The sequence below is a fragment of the Gavialis gangeticus genome, unplaced genomic scaffold (genome assembly GCF_001723915.1).
Source record: "Gavialis gangeticus isolate Ggan-Ray unplaced genomic scaffold, GavGan_comp1, whole genome shotgun sequence".
Classification (NCBI taxonomy): Eukaryota; Metazoa; Chordata; order Crocodylia; family Gavialidae; genus Gavialis; species Gavialis gangeticus.
The window spans coordinates 49775629-49795933 of record NW_017729006.1 but is presented as its reverse complement, the minus strand read 5'-3'; the positions used below and the strand labels follow the sequence as shown (position 1 = coordinate 49795933).

The window sequence follows — 20305 nt, the reverse complement described above, 5'->3', positions numbered from 1 at the left end:
GGGGCGGCCGGGGGGCTGCCGGCCGACGCCGCCACCGCCGCCGCGCCGATCTCCATCATGGGCTTGATGCCGCTCAGCCCGGCCGAGGAGGACCAGAAGAGCAAGATCGGGCGCGGCGTGCTGCCCGCCGTGCAGCTGGCCATGGACCAGATCCGCAACGAGTCCCTGCTCCACCCCTACTTCCTCGACCTGCGCCTCTACGACACCGAGGTAGGGGCCGGCCGGCCGGCGGCGGGGCCAGAGGAGGGGCTGCTGGCTGCGACCCCCGGCGCGGAGCCTGTGTTTATTCAGCAACAGATGCACACCGGGTTCCCCTCCACCCCGGTGTTTGGGGCTAAACGCGGTGGTGGGATGCGGGGGTACCCCCTTCCCGCGCTGCGCCCCCGGGCCGTGCCCTCCCCGCCCGCTTCCAGGGGATCCGGCCAGGAGGGAGTCATAGCAGCTGCGTGTGCCGCACATGCACTGACACACGCGCACACACTGATACTCTGACACGTGTGCATGCAGACACACACTGAGACTGACACGCGTGCGTGCACACACACCGACACATGCAGCCACACACTGAGACACTCTCTGATGTGCGCACGCACACATTGAGGCACTGACATGCATGCACATACACTCATAGAGACACTGATGCGTGCACACACAGACAGGGACACCGACACGTACACGCACATATATACACACACTGAGACACTGACACATGCACGCACACACAGGCACTGACATGCACACACTGGCACACACGCACACACACTGAGACACTGATGCGCACATGCGCGCACACACTGAGACACTGATGCGCACATGCACACATGCTGAGACTGACATGCATGCACACAGACACACACGGAAACATACAGACACACACTCTGAGATACTGACACACGCACGCACACATTGGCACAGGCACAGGCCAGTTAAGGAATGCAGGCACCGGTCGGGGGGCACAGGAAGCCAGGCCAGCAGGATGGGGAAAGCCAAGCTGGTGTCACAAAGAGTTAAATTTGCAGCTTCTGCCTGTTTGGGCAGATGCGCACACACCAGTGCTGTGGCATCCTGTGCTCCAGACCTGTGTGTTTGGGGTCGTGGGAGGGCACAGAGCAGGGAAGACTTGTCAGATTTCACTGGAGGAATTTTTCATTCTCTTCACCTCTGTAACATTGATGTGATGGCTTGGAAGAGAAGGGGAGGGGAAAGGGGGCTATTTCCCCCTAAATGTCATTTGGTTTTGGACGCAACAACAACTTCCATAAGCGTGTGTTTGCAGCAAATAACTGCTGCCTCAGTATTGAACCTTTCCTGAAGATGGCAGTCACTTCTTGTGTTATGCTACTGCCTGCCATGCATTTCCAAGACAACCCTGGTAAAGTGAAGGGCTACTGAAAATCTTCCCTGCTGTAATTTGTCTTGAGAAAACCCCTGCCTTCCTGCACTCTGGTCCCCACAATCTGACAGAAATCAATTGAGATCAAGCAAGCACAGGATGTTTTCATTGGATCCAGAAATTATTTAGGGAGCCTTTTGTTCTAGAGCTGCTGCTTTTCATTTGCATCAAACTGTCTTTTTTGTGTTTAGCATAGTTCTTTCTTTTTTAGCAAGGCAAAAAGCAAGGAAGGCTAATATCGCTGAAGATTTGTGAATAATAAGACGTGCCCCAGTAGCATTGTTTGTGTTAATGCATCCGGTATGTTGAAAGGGAGCGTAGACCTCATCAGCCTATGGTAGTCATTAGTTTTCCAAAGAAAAGGAATACCAATGAATTATGAAATGATAATGAAAAGGATTATGGGGAATTTTCTGAATGACAACACTGGCTTTGATAGCAAAAGCGCAGTATTTGCTAGAAAATACAGTTTCCTTAATTCAGTCTATGCTGCAGTATTTGATTTCAGCTGATTTCTCTTGAAGCTAGGATTATCATAATAACAAAATACCCAAAGGAAGGAGGTGAATATGAACAAGATTTCCTTTCTGCACACAGCAACTAACGTTTATAAAATGCTGCACTTCATTTAAAAACACTTTTGAGATTTAAATATATGTCTGTTGTTTATTAACACAAAATGTACTGCCTGAACCAAAAGCAAGCACTGAAATATTTAGAGGGAAAAATCTCCATTTCTTAGTGGCTGAGTTAACTGGCTTTTAATAGGAATATTTTCACTATTCTGTACTCCAGAAAAATCAAGACCCAGGGTCCTATTATAAACATGCTTTGTAGCTTTGAGTTCTGATGGTAAGGGTGATCTGGGGAGACACTGGATATCAGCTAGTTCTGGATGCTCCTAATGTGTTAATTCATCTTAATATGTATGAGAGTTCATATGCAATCCTATGACCTCTAGACTGTGTATATATGAAAGGCAGGGTTTGAATGGGAGAGTAAACGTGCTTGTTTCAACACATACTTTTGAATATCTTTGAACTAATGGTGACAGAATGAGGTTATCATCTGCAGAATTAATTAGAATTAAGAAATATCTTTCCTCTCTGTGATACACTGACATATAGATATGCTTTGTAAATAGGCCAAAGTGAGTTTTAGACTATCTTAATAACATGTTTATTGTATTAGCATAATTGTGTTTAGAAAATGCACAGCATATTTTGATCACTAGTGCATGCTTTGTGGTAACAAACAGGTTAGGCCCAGATCCAAAATGGGATTTAGATGCCCAATTCCTATTTTGAAGACCCATTGATGTCAGATGGATAGAGCCAGAAAGAAAAGGCAGGACAAACTTCTTTAAACTGCTTTACCATTGTCTTTTGCTGTATGCAGAATACAAATGGAGAAATAGTTCATTCATACTGCCCATTCAGATCTTGACCTATCTTCTGAGACTGCCAATAAGTATACTGTCAGCTGGTTAGACTGGGAGTCCTTCATTCTCATTATATAATCACTGACCAGGGAGTGTGCCTCTCTTTAAGTAAATTATAGAGATTTGTGACATCATCAGCTCTTAAAGGGAAACATGGAGCCTTGAGATCAGGGCTGGAGAGTAAATGAAAGATTGGGATTTCTGAGTATTTTGTGACACAGTATGAAAATATTTATGACACTTTAGTGCACATATGATAGTGATTTGAAATCTTGAGCAGGTTTTTAAAATATTTTCCCCCAAACCTTTCCAAAAATCACTTTTAAGGTACAACTTGTTGTGTAAGGATGTTGTCTATTTTACATGATGTCATAATTATATAAAAAAGCTCATGAAATGTAATTATCTAAATTAATTCATGTTAGATTTGTTTAGTTTGTAGTTATACATGCTTACTTATATATTCAGATGCTATTCTAGCAACTTAAATAGTGCTGTTAAATTAATGCTTGCAATTTCTGTAACTTCATATAGAATACATTTACTTTAAGTCCAGGGTTTTAAATTCAGGTGACTGCAGTATGCTTTCTTAGTTTTGCTATGAGTAGGCAAAGAGGAAAGAGGACCTAGGCCACCTGAGACTGCACTCTGCTTTCTTTTGACCTGATAGAAACTAATCTTGAGCCCCAAATTTGGGATGGATGCTGGCTTTTGTAATACTAGCATTTAGGGCTAATACTACCATTTCAGCTGTGGTATGTTTCATTAGCATTTGGGAAGGAAGTGTTTTTAAGTGATAGAAACGAGTTCTATCAACATTTAAAGGAAAATTCTTATGTGCAGATTAATTTATACAGGCTGTTTACATTGTGGTTTACATTGTTGTCAGGGGCACTTCTGGGTAGATGAAATTCCAGATGATAGCTTGACTGTTTTTATAGAGGAGTAGTCTGTGGCTCAGGGCTAGTTCCAAAAAATTTAGATTTTCCTGAAAAGACACATCTTTCTCAACTAATGTATATATTTTTAAGGTCTGAAGTGTCTGTTAGGATTATGTAGTAAGATGCTATAAAACCCAGCCCATACATTACATGCCAAGATTCCTGCTCTATCCCAAATATGATTTGGACTGTATTTTTTTAACTATAGTTTAAGTTTAAATATTCCAAGTGGTAGAGGGTTTTCTATATAGTTTGGTAAGTTTTCATTTTTTCCTCATGGCTCTCTGGTTTTGTGTTAAACCATAAGATGCAAATCTTATTTCTATTTTGAATTTTGCTGTCTTGGATTTCCACCCACTGGATTTCATAATAATTTTTTCTGCTAGATCAGAGAATCTCAGCTTTTCCAAGTTTCTTTTGAGCTCTTTCATGTCTAGCTGGGATATACTGTAACTGGGACCCTTTTCCCACATAGCAATATGGAAATGGGAAGTTGGCCAGCACTTTTGGATACATTTGTATGACCTTCCTGGGGCTTGCAGTTCCTTGCAGTGGATTAAAGAGTCTTTTAGATCAGAAACATTCTTCCAATACAGAGATTTACAGACCATTCCTGTTAACACTGGGTTTGCTAAGCTAAAAAGTGTGAGCTGCTTTAGTCTCTTGGAGTAAGAAAGATTTTCCAGCGTCCGATCAAGTGTGGCTCTTTCCTAAGCCTCTCCAATTTTTCATCATAATTTCAACAGTGTGGACATGAGAAGTGGATGCAACTTCCAGTTGAGCAGTCACTAGTACAGTGACTCTCAACCAGGATGCAGTGGCCCCTTGGGATGCCTGGAGATCTTGTCAAGGGTGCTGTGAAGTGTCATGCAATATTAACACTGTTAAGCAAGCATACATGATTCACAAGATAAACCTGGGGATTGCAAATAGGAATACATAGTATCAAAGCATTTGTAGCAGCAGAATTACCCTGTTATTTTTCTGTAATGCAAACAAATACAAACAAACGAACACCAAGAGCTGGCATTTTCTGAGTCTAAAAAGGTTGAGAACTACTGCCCTATTGCTATGTACAGAGATCGCAACACCTTCTTTGATCTTTTTTTATGTTTCTTTGTTAATACATCCAAGTATGTTGGCCCATTTTGCCAGACATTATATTAGAAGGTCACATTTAGTTTGTAATCTTTCATGGTTACCTAAGCTTTTTCAGAATCTCTGCTTCCAGAATACAATATTATTGCCAAGTATGTACAGCCTACATTCTTTGATCCTACATGAATGATCTAGAACTTAAATGTATTAAAACACAGGTTGATTATGCAGGCTTTAAGTGTTCTGTATCCCTTGATGTTAATAATATATCTTCATCTTTCTTTATACTCTGCCAATTTTTATATCAGCTGCAAATTTTATCAGCAGTGATTTTATATTTTCTTTGAGATAATTGATGAAATGATTGAATAGTTTTGGGGTGAGATTCAGAACGCCACTGAAAACCCTCTTGAAGTCTGTTCATGAATAATAACCTTTATTACCAGTTACCACCTTACATTTGTATTATATGTGCCATATTGGTATTGAACAGTACTAGTTTTTCAATCACAATCCCATGTGGTACTGTCAAATGTTTTACAGAAGTTATGTCAACACAATTAGTTTTAGTAATTAGACTTGTAAATTTGTCAGACAATGGCATCAGGTTTGCTTTAGACCTTTTTTTGTGGAGCCCTGTTGATTCTTATTAATTAATAGAATCACTGCTGGGGCAGTGCCTGCTTTTTTCCTGGGTTTGGATTAAACACTAAACACTGTGAGCCCAATTCATCATTGTCCTACAGCCTCTTTTGCTGCCATAGCCCTACTTATTTTTGTAGCTTTTCCTTCATAAATTGGTAACCCCTGTAGTGTCCTTAAGAAGAGGAGATTGGTTTTGCCCTTCTGTTTTCTCCAAAGTCATTCCTTGCTGTAACCCTGGTGTCCATCCGACACTCTTGTTTTTGGTCTCGTCTACAGCTTCTGTGATCTACAAAAGTTCTTTGATGGAGCACACACAGAATAGGCATCTTTGTAAACATTTTTCATCCCACACCCTCAGGGTGTAAGAACTCCCCTTTGGGATGTTAATTGGCTTCCTTTCCATTGTTTACTGTACCTGCCCTAGAAGACAATTTAGTGTTTGCTTAGTAACCAGACACTGACTCGATATTTTTCTTTATAAATTCTGCTCAGTATGAAACGTGACACTTTGAAAGTTTAAAACTCAAACACCACGACATTTCACTCATTCTTATTTTTCAGACCTTATTAATTTCAGATATTTTTACTGCCATGCACTTCAAGCGTTACCATTGGGAAATATATTAAATATCTGCAAATATTTACAGAGCATTCATACTTTCCACTTCTGTAGAGCTTTTCATCATGAGATCTTAAAGTACTTTATTATCACTAGTGATTCCAGCCCCATCTCACCCTGTTGTATTTGGGAAAGTATAAATATCTATTTTGTAGAAGGACAATGGAGGCAGGAGGCCCAGTTCTCCTCTCTTTTCTTCTCTTTCCCTCTCCTAGATAATTATTTCATACTGGGGTGGTGAGCAATCTGACCCAGGCAGGTTAAGAACTTGCTCAAATTCACATGGCAAGGCAATGGTGCATCAAGAAACCATATCGAAAGTGCCTGATACCCACCCAGCCCTGGGCTTTAGCCACCCTTGCACTCTGTCCCCATTCTATATCTCAGACGCGATAGTTTACTGCTCTACCTGGGCTATCAGGCAGGAAAAAAGAGTCTGGGGGTGGGAGGGAGGGCTATGCATTATACTAAAACGTGCAGAGTAGTGACTGTTCTTTCAGAAGCAATACACAAGCAAGCTGTTGTGGGAGATATACGATAATCTGCATTATGCATTGTGTACAAGTCCACATTTCTAGTTTAGTCACTGGTTTTCTTTACAGAGTAGTTGCCACACAATTTGTGATGGGAACATCATATGTAGCGCCTATCCATCCTTTCATATTTTCAAAATAGAGCCTATAGTTAGACTGTTAAATCAGTGGTCTGTTTTTCAAAATTCTGAGTGATCTGCAGTTCTTCCTGACATCAGTAGAAGCTGCTGGGTGCTCAGCACTTTTAAGAGTCAGTCACTTATTTCGAATAAGAAATGACACTCTGAGAATAAGGCCCAGAAATGTCACTTATAATTGAGAATGAATGCACTCTTTGTTTCTTGCCTTAAACTTTTAAATTGCTTGGCTGAAATAAATAAATATCTTTTAGAAAAAGGTGTAAAGTCTTGCAACAAAAAATGCATTTGAAACTGTTGCACATCATTCTACCCTCAGAATATAAAGGATGCAGGGAATTCATAATTCAGGCATAAATTAATGTACATTTTAGATATTAATAGGTATAACATATCACTCAGTTCCCTAGCCTATAAAAGGGGCATTTTTGACCATGGCAAAAAAGCTGGTTTTGGTGAAGTAGATAAAATTAGAGTTATAAAACTCTATTGTGTCCCTTTAGCCCTGTTCTTCAGGTTGGATCTATGGTACCACATCTTGCTTGCACAGTTTTGTGGGTCAGGAGCTGCAGAGGTGGGATCCCTGACCAATATGTGTACAGCAGTAAGTTATTGTTATTATTTATTTATATTTATATTATTTCATCAGCTCCGAGCCCGATCATGGACTAGGATGGGAGTGTTTCAGGTGCTGTGCAAACCTGTACTGGTAAAGTTACCGGTAGTTTAGCTCAAGGGGGGTGGTTTTACACAGGCCAATGTTTTTGTTGAGTGTTGAATTAGAGTGTTCACTTTTAACAGAAATCTCTTCCCAGATAAGAGGTTGTAGGGCATGATCAGGTCCCCTCTTAGTCTTCTCTTAGATCAGTGATTTTTCAGTCATGTGTGCTGTGGATCCTCTTTTAAGAGAGCTGAATGTGGAGAGGGTGCCATGCAATATTAGCTCTGTTAGGGGTATAAACACTTCTGATTCACAAGATATGTCTAGAGATTTCTAGTAGGAGTTCATAGTTTCAAAAACATTCTGACCTGCTGGGTCTTTCTGCATTCTTTGCAACAGAAGAATTCCTCTTGTTATTTTTCTGTAGTGAAAAATGAGTGAAAGCTAAGAGCTGACATTTTCCAAGGGGTGCCTTTAGTCTAATGAGGAGTGCCTTGAGTCTAAATAGGTTGAAAACCACAGTCTTGGGTAAATTAACCTTTCCCTGTATAGTGGGTTGTTCAGACCTCAGATCATTTTTGTAGCTGTCTGCTGAATCCATTCCAGTTCTTCACCATTATTTTCAAAGTGCTGACACCATAACTGGATAAAGTACTTCAGGAGTGGTAGGACTGGAGTATAGCCATGATTGTCCAGAGAAGATTTTTTGGTTTTTGGTGATATCTTTTATTGGACCAGCTGTATACTTCAGAGTGATATTAGACAAGCTTTCAGGAATGGTCTCATTAGTGCTATACACAGTGGTAATATCAGCTTCCTTTGCCAAGCCTCCTACTCAGCAGAGAGGATACAAGTCTGAGCTCTGCCCTGCAGGAGGGACATTTCTCCCGCCAGGCTAGAAGAAGAGAGAAGCTGCATCTGGGGCAAAACCAGATTCTTCTGTTATGCTTTCTGGCCTACAATCAGGTTCAATTGCTCTGGGTAGCTGTGAGGGAAGTAAATACTCAGAAGTGCTGTGTCAGCTGTCAGCTGTTTTCAGTTAACAGCTGGCTACTGAAAAGCTGAAAGACACACAGAAGAGTTGTCCAGGAGTGGCTCACTCTCAGTATTGCATCCTCTCTTGGCTTGGAAGGAGGATGAGCCTGGATGTGGGAACAGAATTTACCCTCTAACCTAAATTATATTAAATTCCAAGAGATTGTAAGGGATTCTGATGACATGCGAGGCTGCTGCACTGTAATTGAACTGATCAGTAAAAAAAACAAACGGAAATCAGAGCTGCTCAGGAGAAAAGTAGCAAATGATAATCTAACATTTCAGTCTGGAGCTAACATTTCAGTCTGGATTGGGAACATCCCTGTAAATGTTAATGAACTGCACTCAGGAAGGGAGAAATTATTGTGTGGGAGGCAGGACAAAGCACACAGCTTAAATATATATAGTCAACCTTCAACACAGTTTAAATATGTAGTCAACCTTTCACATGAGCTAATAACACTTAAAATGATTTGTATCTCAGAAATACAGATTAGAGTGTCCAAAACTCAATTTAAATGTTATACGCACAGTGGAAATATACTAGAGCAAAGACAATATACTTCCCATATATATTACATAAATTTGCAGCGAAGGTCTTTCCACCACACCTTATCCCTTCCCTAAAACCTACTCTGTTATACACTGTGGTAGAAGTTGAGTATTTGTGTGTACACCATCACTAAAAGAAGATTAACATGGTTCTCACTTTGACCCAAGGCTGGGAATTAGATCCAGAAAAAAGTGATTATTGCTATCCTAAAGAAAAGTCAAATGTATTTGTGAAATAGTGTTGGAGAACAGCAGGCCTAAAGTTGAACAGGCTACCCAGTTTCAAATTGAAACTGATTTGATAATTTTCATAATTATAAAAGTTATGGAAATTTAATTTCAGAATTAAGAAGTAGATTTGGGAAGGAGGTATAGTAAATGGATTTATCAGATTGGGATGTCAATGTTGGCTGTTATTATGTAGCACCTTAGTGCAAAAGTCATTAGCAAAATCAGTTGAAAGTATTCTTTTTAAAGTTGTTACTTAGGTGTAATATATGTGAAACACATTATAGCCCCCTCATAACAAACCCTCAGGAGACTGGGAGGAACGTTCATGAAAAGAGGGTGTTCACTATAGTAATATTAGTCAGTTTGCTGCATAATAATGTAAAATTGGTCCCTGCTGTTGGGATTGTTAAAAGTGAGGAATTGTTATAAACAGGGTTTGTTATGGTGGGGGTACTGTCTATGCTTTACAGGTGTCAAACCTGTGATAAAGCAAGTTCTGCTTTTGAGAGAGAAATCTGTGTGATCATCATCTACCTGTGTGGCTAGTTAATTCAGAAAAGTAAAGATTTGTGGGGACATATTCTGACATGCACTTTCCTGAATTTTGACAGGAGGAATCCTAGGTGTCTGAAACAGAAATATTTTCTCAGTATGTGGCAAAATGTTTATGAGAGGACATGTAATACATGATCTTGTTCATCACTTTACTGGTCACAGTTAAATGTGGCATAGCTGAAGAGACTTGAGGCTAGAATGGGTAGAGAACAGAGAAAGTCTTATTGAAAAAGCACTTATGTATCCATTGCATGAGACCATGCATGCAGCATTCATGCTGAAAGACCTATCCACATACAAATCTCAGCGCTTTACTGCAGAAAATGGACTTCAGGGCCACTGGGACACCAGTTTCCCCATCACATAATTTTTAAAGCTGATCACATGATTTTTGAAGATGTAGTGTTGGAAAAACTGGATACTGACCCTGGTAAAGAAGGTTCCACAAGGCATGTGCCCTGTTTAATCCCATGTCACCCTTCGAAAGAGGCCATAAGCAGGGTTTAGGTGATGCCTTATTAACCTTTCTTTGGCTCACTCTTCAATGGTGAATCTAATCTTAAGGTTGATTTTTCCTAAACCATAGAAATGAGAGATGGAAAATACCTCTTAGGTCATTATATCTGTTCCCTGCTGGTACAGAATTGTTCCATCACAGCATGACTCTCCTGTAGAGCCTTGCTGCATTGTGGCTTTGGGCAAAGGTTGGCGGGGGAAAGCGGAGGCTGCAAACCAGGTGCTCTCCTTATTTGAGCCTGGAAATGGCAGGGGCAGAGTAGGGGTATAGGTGGACTTTGGTCTTCCCTGCACTGGTCAGCAGAATGGTTTGGTGCAAGGGTCTGGAAAGCGTAATATGCTAGTGGTCATTATTAGCAATAAACTAAGGCACATTTTCTTCTCTGACTCCTCTCCAGGGACAGTGCAACTATGCATCATCCCTTTCATTAAGGCTATAATACTTTATTACTTCCATTTGCAATGTTAGAAGTCCCAACATTATTTTATTATCATCATTATTTATGGTTTGTGCATCGTGTTACACAACGTATAGAATGTAACTCTATAAGGCTGGGAAGTTCATTATTATAACTGACTGAAAAAGGAGCATTTTAATAAAGTTTTTTACTTGACCATATTCTGAAAAAGCTTTGACATTATAAAAATGTTTTGTTTTGATTCTTTTTTAAATAAGGAAATTCCAGTTTTCTTGTTCTTGACTTTTTTGGTTTGAAAATTTTAAGCTAATTATAGTAAAAATTGTTTAAATGTTTTAAATTGTTAACACAACTTTTTTATTTAAAACTTTTATTTTTATTTTTGGGTCAGGAAAGGTTTTGAGATTTTGACTTTTCATTTCAATTTCGTTAGGAAAATACGACAAAATCTCCAGTTTTCTCAGGTTGGAAAAACATTTGCATTTCCTTTCTATAGTGGTTACCCTAACAGCACATGTTTGTTTGTTTTTTCTTTAGATAAATAATCAAACTTACCTTCACATTTGCAGAACTATCTAAATATATCTATAATTACTATAGCTGATTCTGGGCAAGTATTGCAGATGCAAAGGTAAAACTATTTAGATAGTAGCCCAATCACCTGTCAAAATTTAAGGGTGACCACTACATTTGCTGTGTGCTAAAAACTTACATGACTAACAAAGCTTTGGGTATTCAGGAAAAGTAAAACCAGGTCTAAGATATGCAACTGTCAGAGCATTTTTTCCTTTCTTGAGGCACATGAAATATTATCAATATGCAATACTGCATGTTCTCTGGTTTTCACAAAGTAAATTGAAACCATGACTGATAGCTAATGTATACATAATAAAATAAGCTGAAGCAATAGTGCATACCTGATAGTGTACTGAAGTACTGAAAATGAGATTTCAATATACTAGCATTTTGATCAACTGATAGGCTATTGCTTTTTAAAAGAATGATTGTATTAGTTTGTTTATAGATTTGTCAACTATGGATGCTTATTTCTGCTACAGAAATGTCTGAAATGACACATTTAAAATTAGACTTGGCAGAGCAATTTGCCTAGAGATTATTCTTGTGAAGTATTGATTCACAGCACTGCTGTGAGCAGGATTACTGTCCAAATTGGAAAAGCCAGCCGTGGAGAGCTCTTTATCCCTTAATAACAATTAGCTCCTTTCTTAGAGGGACACAGCTGACCAAGGCTAAAGAAAGCCACAAAATGTCAGGCAGCAAGAGAAGCTGAGGCCTGTTCTCTTTAGTGATGAGGGCTCCAAGGGGAGGCAGAAAAACAGAGAGAAACACAAAGAAAGATGCTTTTCTGGAAGTGGAGAATGGACATTCTGGCAATTTATGTGCTGCTAGTCATCAGATGCTCTGAAGAATGGGATCGTACTCGTCTTTCTATTCTTGGGCTTTTACCTGTCAGTTATTCAACAGATCACAGAAACCTAACGGCAGGAGTATTACCTGCTGTTCATTTAGCCTTGGAACATTTATACAGGCATTCTTGGATTTTGAAGAATTATGAACTCAAGGTACTATTCAAGGATACTCAGGTATGGCTATATAAGTATTGTAATTTATGTACTTTATGTGTATGATCACACACTTAGACATTTCCTACTGCATTTTCAGTCCTGGGGAATCCCACTCCACGGTAAGGCCAACCTGGTCCTTGCTGGGTGTGGCTTTTTCCTAGAATTTGCTTGTTAGCTGGAGCTGCCAGAACGGGGAGGAGCTTGAGACATAGCCTCTCTCCTGATACTAGCAGCATTATTCATGGGAGGTGGGGAAGGCATACATCCAGCCCTCCACTCAGCATTTCAGATGCAACTGAGAAGTAAACTCTTGTGCTGCTTGCTGAGATGCCAGGCCAGTGTTTCCCCCACTTCTCTGCCAAGCACGAAGCCCTGCTAGTGTTATCCTCTTTCTTTCTCTTGATTCTCTCTCACTCTTTCTGTTTCCTTTCGTGGTAGCTCCACAGATCAGCTCCGTCCAGTGCGACCTGCATGTTACCATGGTTACTTTTAATAACAAAATCAGTGTTTGAGGAAGAGAGAACCGTGCTCTGTGTGTATTGCCACAGAAGGCAGTTAGAGTCCATCTGGCCTGTAAGGAAAGTCTGTTTTGCTAGACCAAAGGACTGCGGGGGAGAAGGTGAGGAGAAATCTCATCTAGGGCCCTGGAGGAATTAGGTGTGAAGGAGGATGAGGGAACACCTGTACTCATCACACTGTAAAATTTGATTCCAATTTTTGTATCCTAGCTGGAAGAGGATGGAAAATAGCAGGGGAGATGGTTCCCTTTGCAGAGAAAATTCAAAGAAATGCACTTGTATATGTTGGCAGTTAAATAGTAGAACCTGCTGCTAGTGGAACATCTTTGACATGATGAAAGAATGCAATGCCAGAGGTGCAGAGGGGCAGCTTCGCTCCTGGGGTGGCCTCACAATGCCAGGGGCAGCATCAGCTGCTGCAGTGCCAATCACAAGTGGCGCAATCAGTTGCTGGTACAGTCATGAATGTTTTTGCACTTCCTACCAAAAGCAGTGCCTGGGGCTGCTGCCCTGGTCACCCCCACTCAGTGACACTACTGTGCAATGCCTACACATTTGAAAGAGATCTGAGATGTAAACCAGGCCCCCCACACCCAAGGCAGAACACATTTGCATACTCATGCTTTTATTCGCGCACACACGCACGCACGCACGCACACACACACACACACACACACCCGCCCCCTCAGTACAATATATTGTTGATTTTATATGGGGCTCAGTATCAAAAAAAGTTTGCTTATTTGTAGCTTTCAAAATGTCTAGAGTTATACCTTTAGCAATTATCTTATTAAAGATTAGACAAAAGGTGTTACAGTGTATTTGTGATGGAGGGAAGGTATTCTTTCATCCCTTGTCAAGGCTCCGGAAAATTATCAAAGGAAAAATTTGTCATGTAACAGGATCAGCACTTCAGTGTAATTTTCAAAGTGCTTAATTTAAGCTAACATGATTTCCTTGTGCTACAAAGTTGCTTTGTATTCTTGGCTCTGTGTTTAATTATGTAACAGATATCTATCAATTCTATACCCATTAAGAGAGTTTCTGTTTTTTAAAATTAATCATAGCAGATTTATTTAACTGTTTTAATTATTCATTTTTTTACAACTTTAACTGAAAATAAAATTGCTGATCTGCAACCCTGGTTAACTAATATATCTTAGAATAATAGGGTAAGCAGCTGAAGGGCTGTACCATTTCAGTTTAAATTATTGCACTAGTCCAGGTGTGGCTGCAGGCTTTTGCATAAATGTCCTAGTGAATGAAGCCTACCAGGTATCTATAGGGCATGTGTGCCTCCCAGACATCTTGCACTTCCCAAATGCAACAGGACTCTGCTGTGATTGAACGGGATGGATTTCTTTTCGGTGTCATTCAGTCTATGTGGCCCATGTGTTACTTAGCCTCTCTACTGATTCTTCTAATTAGTGCACAGTCATGTGCCTCTCGTGTGAGAACTAAAACTCACCAAGCTCTTTTATAAAGCCATCTTAATTCTGCGTGTGTGTGTGTTTTGATGGTCTCTAATTCCATGTGCCTGTACTGTCTTTACCCACGTGGATGTTATGTAGATTTTGAACTGTGGAACTAGAGGTCTGAAGCAGAGACCCCTATAACTTGAATGAAATGTGAAGCTGGTAACAGAGGTGGATTGTAATTCTTTATCAGCGCCTCAAGGGAGATGTGATGTGAATTACACAATGGCTAATGAGATGGTCATGGAGTGGGGGACATCTGGATTCCTGACTTCTCTTCCTGTGACTATGGAACCAACGGCACACAGGAGTATGGGACCCAGCAGCAGACAGACTAGATAGGTATTTAAATTTGGTATATCCTGAGAAGTGATGCAGTGGAGTAAATGAGATTTGACTCTATTACATTAGAGTTGTGTCTCTATTCCCAGCTCTGCATGGGAAGTGATCTTGTGGAACCTTTAAGTTGCCTTATTTGTAAAGAAAAACATTTAAAAAATGGGGGAGGTCACTGCAACTATGGGTCCATGAAGCCTTCATGCATAGGGATTATTTAAATTGATCTTTCAGTTTGATGGCTGAATTGAATTTTACTTTTTTTTTTGATGTTGCTGCTAAACCAAAAACACTGACATGATTTTCTTTTAGAAATCTGAGGAGATTTCTCTGGAGAGATTTGAATCCTTATCTCTCATATCCTAGGAGGGTGCCATAAGCACCAGTCTGTACCATAGTCCAGGGAGTCTCCTGACACTGTTCAACTTCAAACAGATATTGCGAGGCTACCTCCCAAGTAAGTGTCCTAACCAGTAGGCTAAAGGATCATTCTTGCTTTCTTTCTTAATGACCATTTAAGTTTGCTGCTGAAAGTGGAATATCTCCAGCAGCAATAACTGGTGGAGCTTCCCTACCAGGATACCTTTTCTCCTGCTGGTTAGGGCAGCACCTGTAAAATAGGAAACATTGATTCTTATCCATTTTCTGCCTGATTGCTTGCATGGTTTTGAACCAAGTTCTCTGACTCTCCTTCTACTCCATGGATGTCCTAATCATTAGGGTGTAGGGCGTTCGGGTATCAGGCTTCTTCAGTCTCTCCTTTTACAGTTCTTCTACTTTGCATAAGACATTTAAATAGTCATAGAAACAGATGGTGAGATGAAGCCTGTGCTTTCTCTATATATTTTATTTAGCTAGTCTATAAATGTGCATATGTACCCTGCCTTCTGACTAACTTCAGATTAGCATGGCTAGCTATCTCTCTTTTTTATAAATAAGACCATTTCTCCAGGAGATGGGATGCCTTAACTCCAGCCCCTGCTTTAGTGCCAAAAAATATTTAATATTCACTGAATGGACATATTGTTTACTTCTCATTTTCATTCATGAGTAATCTGCATTGTGAAATGCACAGTGATATTTACAGAAATCAGTGGCAGAGGTGGGACAGTAGCCTATAATCTCCTAGCATGCTGCATAATGCTCTTATGTAGCCCAAAGCATGTTTCTGGGGGAAATTACTCTTTTTAGACACTTAACTGAGATGAGGGAAGGCAGTTAGTGGCCTTGGTTTTATGTTGCATTCTAGTTAGCTGCAGTGATGATAGTAAGTAGGGAATGTGGTTTGAACGTACAGTCAACTTAATTCTACCATGAGGTTATTTTTATCCTTTTTTGCTTAGTTCATGTGTGCATTTGATTACTTACATGCTGTGCTTCAGAAATGACAAACATGTACCATTCTGGAGTGTTGGTAGTTTTTCTGCAGTAGCAAATGGGTCCAACATCTGTTGATCTCTATCAGGGATCTAAAAGAATAACACCTGTGTATAACAGAGTTTGTTTAAAGTATGTATGTTTATTCTTTTAAAGAAGCAGCAATGAAACAGTCACATAAAGTGAAGTTGTACAGCAAATTTCTACAAAGAAAATGTGTAAACATGTTCTTATCCTACCTAAGGAAGCTATTCTGCTTGAGACTTAAACTGCAGCAAACTGAACTATTACATTAAGGTTGCCTGAATTATTTAACATTGGCTTCCTTTTCATGCATGAGTGCATGTGTTCAACAATGCTTAAAAGCAACTTAAAAAAATTAAACAAAAGATATTGACTTCATGCAATTATTATTGATTAGAGTTCTATTTCAGGAGTTAGAAACTATGAATGGTTGGATTTTTTTTATGTGCAACTGCATCAAATATGCAGCCCCATCTGCATAAATAAAATTGCATTTGATTTCTTTTGGAATGCTGTATGAAGCCATCTGCACAGAAAAGCACAGAAAACAAAAGGGTCTTGAGATTCAGAAAGCCTGTGTTTCAGTACACATTAAATGTAGTCAGAAGTATTATTACCTTGGCACAGTTAAAAGCTTTGGCACAAAACTTTGGAGATGTATGTGAATTAGGGCCTTCTGAACGTAACCGAAAGACTATGCCTTCAGTTAGTCAGTTCACGCTATCTAGTAATTCAGATGAACAGTGTTTCATATTTTACCTCTTAGAACAACTGAATTATAATGCCATAGACATTTTAAACTGTGAACTGAATTGCACTTGTCAAATGTTAATTCTAGCCTTCTCAAACTGCCATATTACCATCCCCATTATTAGAATCGTCTAACTGAAAATACCAAGGAAAAAGTGCTCTGAATCTATATTAAAAAAAAAGAAAGTAAAATGCCACTATTGTGATTATTCGCGGTTGTTCTTCATTTTAGGAATAATATATTTTTAAAAATAAGTTGATGGGGCCTACCTAATTGCCTGTTGGCTTGTGCTCTGTATTACTGTCCAGCTTCCATTTTATTTCAGGATTTCACTTTTTAGTGCAGCAGAGGTTCAGTGAAGAGGCACACTGTATATTTTGCATCTATTGCTTGAGTACAATGCTATGTGAACTCTCTCCAGTTGGCATTCTTGTTACTCTTCCTAGTCTGGAAAGATCTGATATTCTTGTTCTTGTGGGGGAGCGGGAATCTGGGAGTCAGCCCCTCAGCTGTATTCCTGCTGGGCCGCCATTTATTTTCTTTGGAATCTTTGGAGATGCATACTGTCCAATGCACCAAGGTCCATCAAAGCAGGGTCAGAGCACTGCAAATACAGCACACCTTCATTATAGTGAACCCCCATGGGACCAGGAGAAAAAGAGGGTGTTTGCTATAATAGAATGAGTCAATTTGCTGCATCATAATAATGAAAAAATCAGTTCCTGCTGTTTGGATTGTTAAAAATAAGAGCTGTCATACACAGGATTGGTTACAATCAAGTTGTGCTGTATTTTAGCTGGGAATGTTGGTCTAGTTTCTCTTATCTGTTGATGGAAGAGGAATAGTTAACTTAGTATCTGCAAGTAGTTCCATCCTTAGGTCAGGTGCTCCATCCCTGAAACAGATCAGAAGTACAGCTAGAACAGGAATAGGCAACTCCTGGCATGCATACCAATTAGTGGCATCCGGAGACATTTTCCTCGGCATGCCAGGAAGTGTGCAAGGACATTGTTTAAAAAAAAAAAAAAAAAAAAATATATATATAAGTTGCTGCACCGGGTTCTCTGGAGCAGCCACAGGTTTCAGCGCTGCAGCAGGCACCAGGGGTAGGGTAAAGAGAACACAGACAGGGATGCTGTTTGCATTCTGCTTACACCATCCCCTGTTCCCAGGCTGTGCCCTCAGGTCTGGCCTAGCCCCTGAAGGGGATCTGCGGGTGGGAGAGGCCAGGACCTGGGCAGGCACTGTGGAGGGCCACTGTGCTGGAGGCTCATGGTCAGCTTGACCCTGAGCACGTCTGCAGTGGCTGCTCCTGTGGCTGGGCCCCATGGCCAGGCCTTTGCACCGGGGGTGGCTCCACCCCGCTCGTGCTGTGCCTGGCACACATGGAGACTGAGCCAGGAGCCACATGAGCCTGGCATCCTGTGCTGGCCAGGCAGCGTTCCCTCATGGGTAGGGCAGCTGCAGCCCATCCCTACAGAGCTGTGCAGATCAGGCCCCACCTCAGGTGTTGCTGGGCACCCCTGCCTGCCCACAATGGCCTGAGTCTGTGGAGCCCTGGGGCAGCTCCCGCTTCCCACCTGACCCCACTCTTCTCTGGCTGCCACCTTGCAAAGGGCCTGTGTAGCCTCCCCCTTCACCTGCTTCTCCCTGTGCTGCCTGGCCCTGGCACTTGGCACCCTGGTGCTGCCCCTGCCCGGGTGGGATGGGAAGTATGTCTGCCCAGACCCTGGCTTGGCCCTCCTTCCCAACCCTGGCCCCAATCTCCCCCTGCTTCGGGACTGTCGGGGAGGCCTGAGTGCCCCTGTCTTGGCAGCTGCTGCTGGGGTGTTGCTGCCTCTGTCCACTGGACACTGCCCTGGACCAGCAGACCCAAGCCACAGCTGGCAGTGGTAGGAGACATGGGCAGTGAGGGACACACCCTTTTTCTCTTTTTCCTATCATTCTCTCTTCTCTTTTACTCTTTCTCTTGTTTCTCGTTTTTCTTTTTTTCTTTTTCTTCTCTTCTCTTTTCTTTTTCTCTTTTGTCTCCTCTCTTTTGTCTCTTCTTTTTTCTCTCTTTTCTTTCTTTTTTCTTTCTTTACCTTTTTGTTTTTTCTCTCTTCTCTTTTTTCTGTCTTCTCTTTTTTTCTCTCTCCCCTCCTTTTTTCTTTATTCTTTCTCTTCTCTTTTTCTCTCTCCTCTTATCTTCTTTCTTTCTATTTTTTCTTTCTCTCATCACAACATGCTTAATAAAAAAGAATACACAAGAACAAAGGTAGTATATGAGGTTTTATTTATTGTCACCAGGTTTAGAATTTTTAGAAAATCCAGTATTTACTGTAAAAAACAAAAAACAAAACCCTAACCCCCCCCCCCCCCAAACAACTATGTAGTGTATCCTGCCATGTACAGCCTCACCCCAATTTTGTTTTTCTGGCATGCAAGCACTCTGGCATGTTACAAGATAGACACTGTGGCCTACTGCTGACCTAGAAGGTGGTTGCACTTCCCCAGTTCTGAGACTGGCTCAGTGCCTACTGTTTTGCCATCACTATGCCAGGCTATAACAGCACCCTAAGCATCCATAGAGTAGCTGGATCTGCCTGAGCCCCCTTGAGCTCCCAACATATCTCTTCTAATTGAGATGGCACAGGAATCAGCTGCACTAACTAGCCTCACACCATCTCGTGGCTTACTCTTGCTGGAGAACCCCCCGACTGGAGAGAGAGAGAGAGCTGTTTTCTAGAGCCTTTGAAAAGACAGCAGCAAGGAAATGAAAGGCTGAGAGGTGGCAGAAAAGGGGAGATGGAATTGGGAAGAGATGGGGAAACTAGCAGAGAGGGTGGGAACTGGAGCTGAGAGAGAGAATGAGGCTGGAATTTAAGATAGGGAAGGGACTGTGATTCAGTAAAACATGACCCAACTCAGGGTTGTAAATGACAGTGGTTTTATTCAACAGGGGAGATGGTGGCACAATGCCAAATTGGTTCCCTTGCACCCACACCCACACACACACAATGGCAGCAGGGGTTAAAGAGGCTTGGTGCAGGGGCTGAAGTCCACTGAAGTCCAGGAGGAGAGAGAGAGTCCAAACTGTAGGAGAAGGTATGCAGGTAATATCTACCTATCCAGGCTGGAAGGGGGGGTCCTTGTCCAGAAGATGTTATCCAGAGGGGGTCTCCGGCAGGGCCTCTGGGGTGGATAGGTGACATGAAGCTGGTCTGGTCTGGATGGAAATGGTGTTCCCACTGGGTCTGTCTTCACTGCCCCTTTTTATAGGGGCAGACCGTGTGTGACCCTAGTGACAGGTGGCATGCCCAGGCAAGGGTCAGCCCCTGGCATACTAAGCATATGTGCTCTATGCATGGATGTGCAGCTTCAGGTGTCTGTAATGGTGGGGTACAATGATAGAATTGCTGGTTCTGCAGGGTCCTTTGTTTTTCAAATGCTAGGTTCTTGTCTCTGTTCCTGGGTGAGATC

At 41.4% G+C, this 20305-nt stretch overlaps 1 protein-coding gene across 1 annotated transcript in view; it reads left to right on the top strand.

Moving 5' to 3' along the window:
* Window positions 1-6: 6 nt before the first annotated feature.
* GABBR2 (gamma-aminobutyric acid type B receptor subunit 2) overlaps window positions 7-20305 on the top strand; it is a 1245145-nt gene continuing 1224846 nt past the window's right edge. The window contains exon 1 of the mRNA XM_019509192.1: window positions 7-210. Coding sequence (XP_019364737.1) covers window positions 58-210 — 153 coding nt within the window. The 5' untranslated portion in view covers window positions 7-57. The remainder of the gene's footprint in view (window positions 211-20305) is intronic.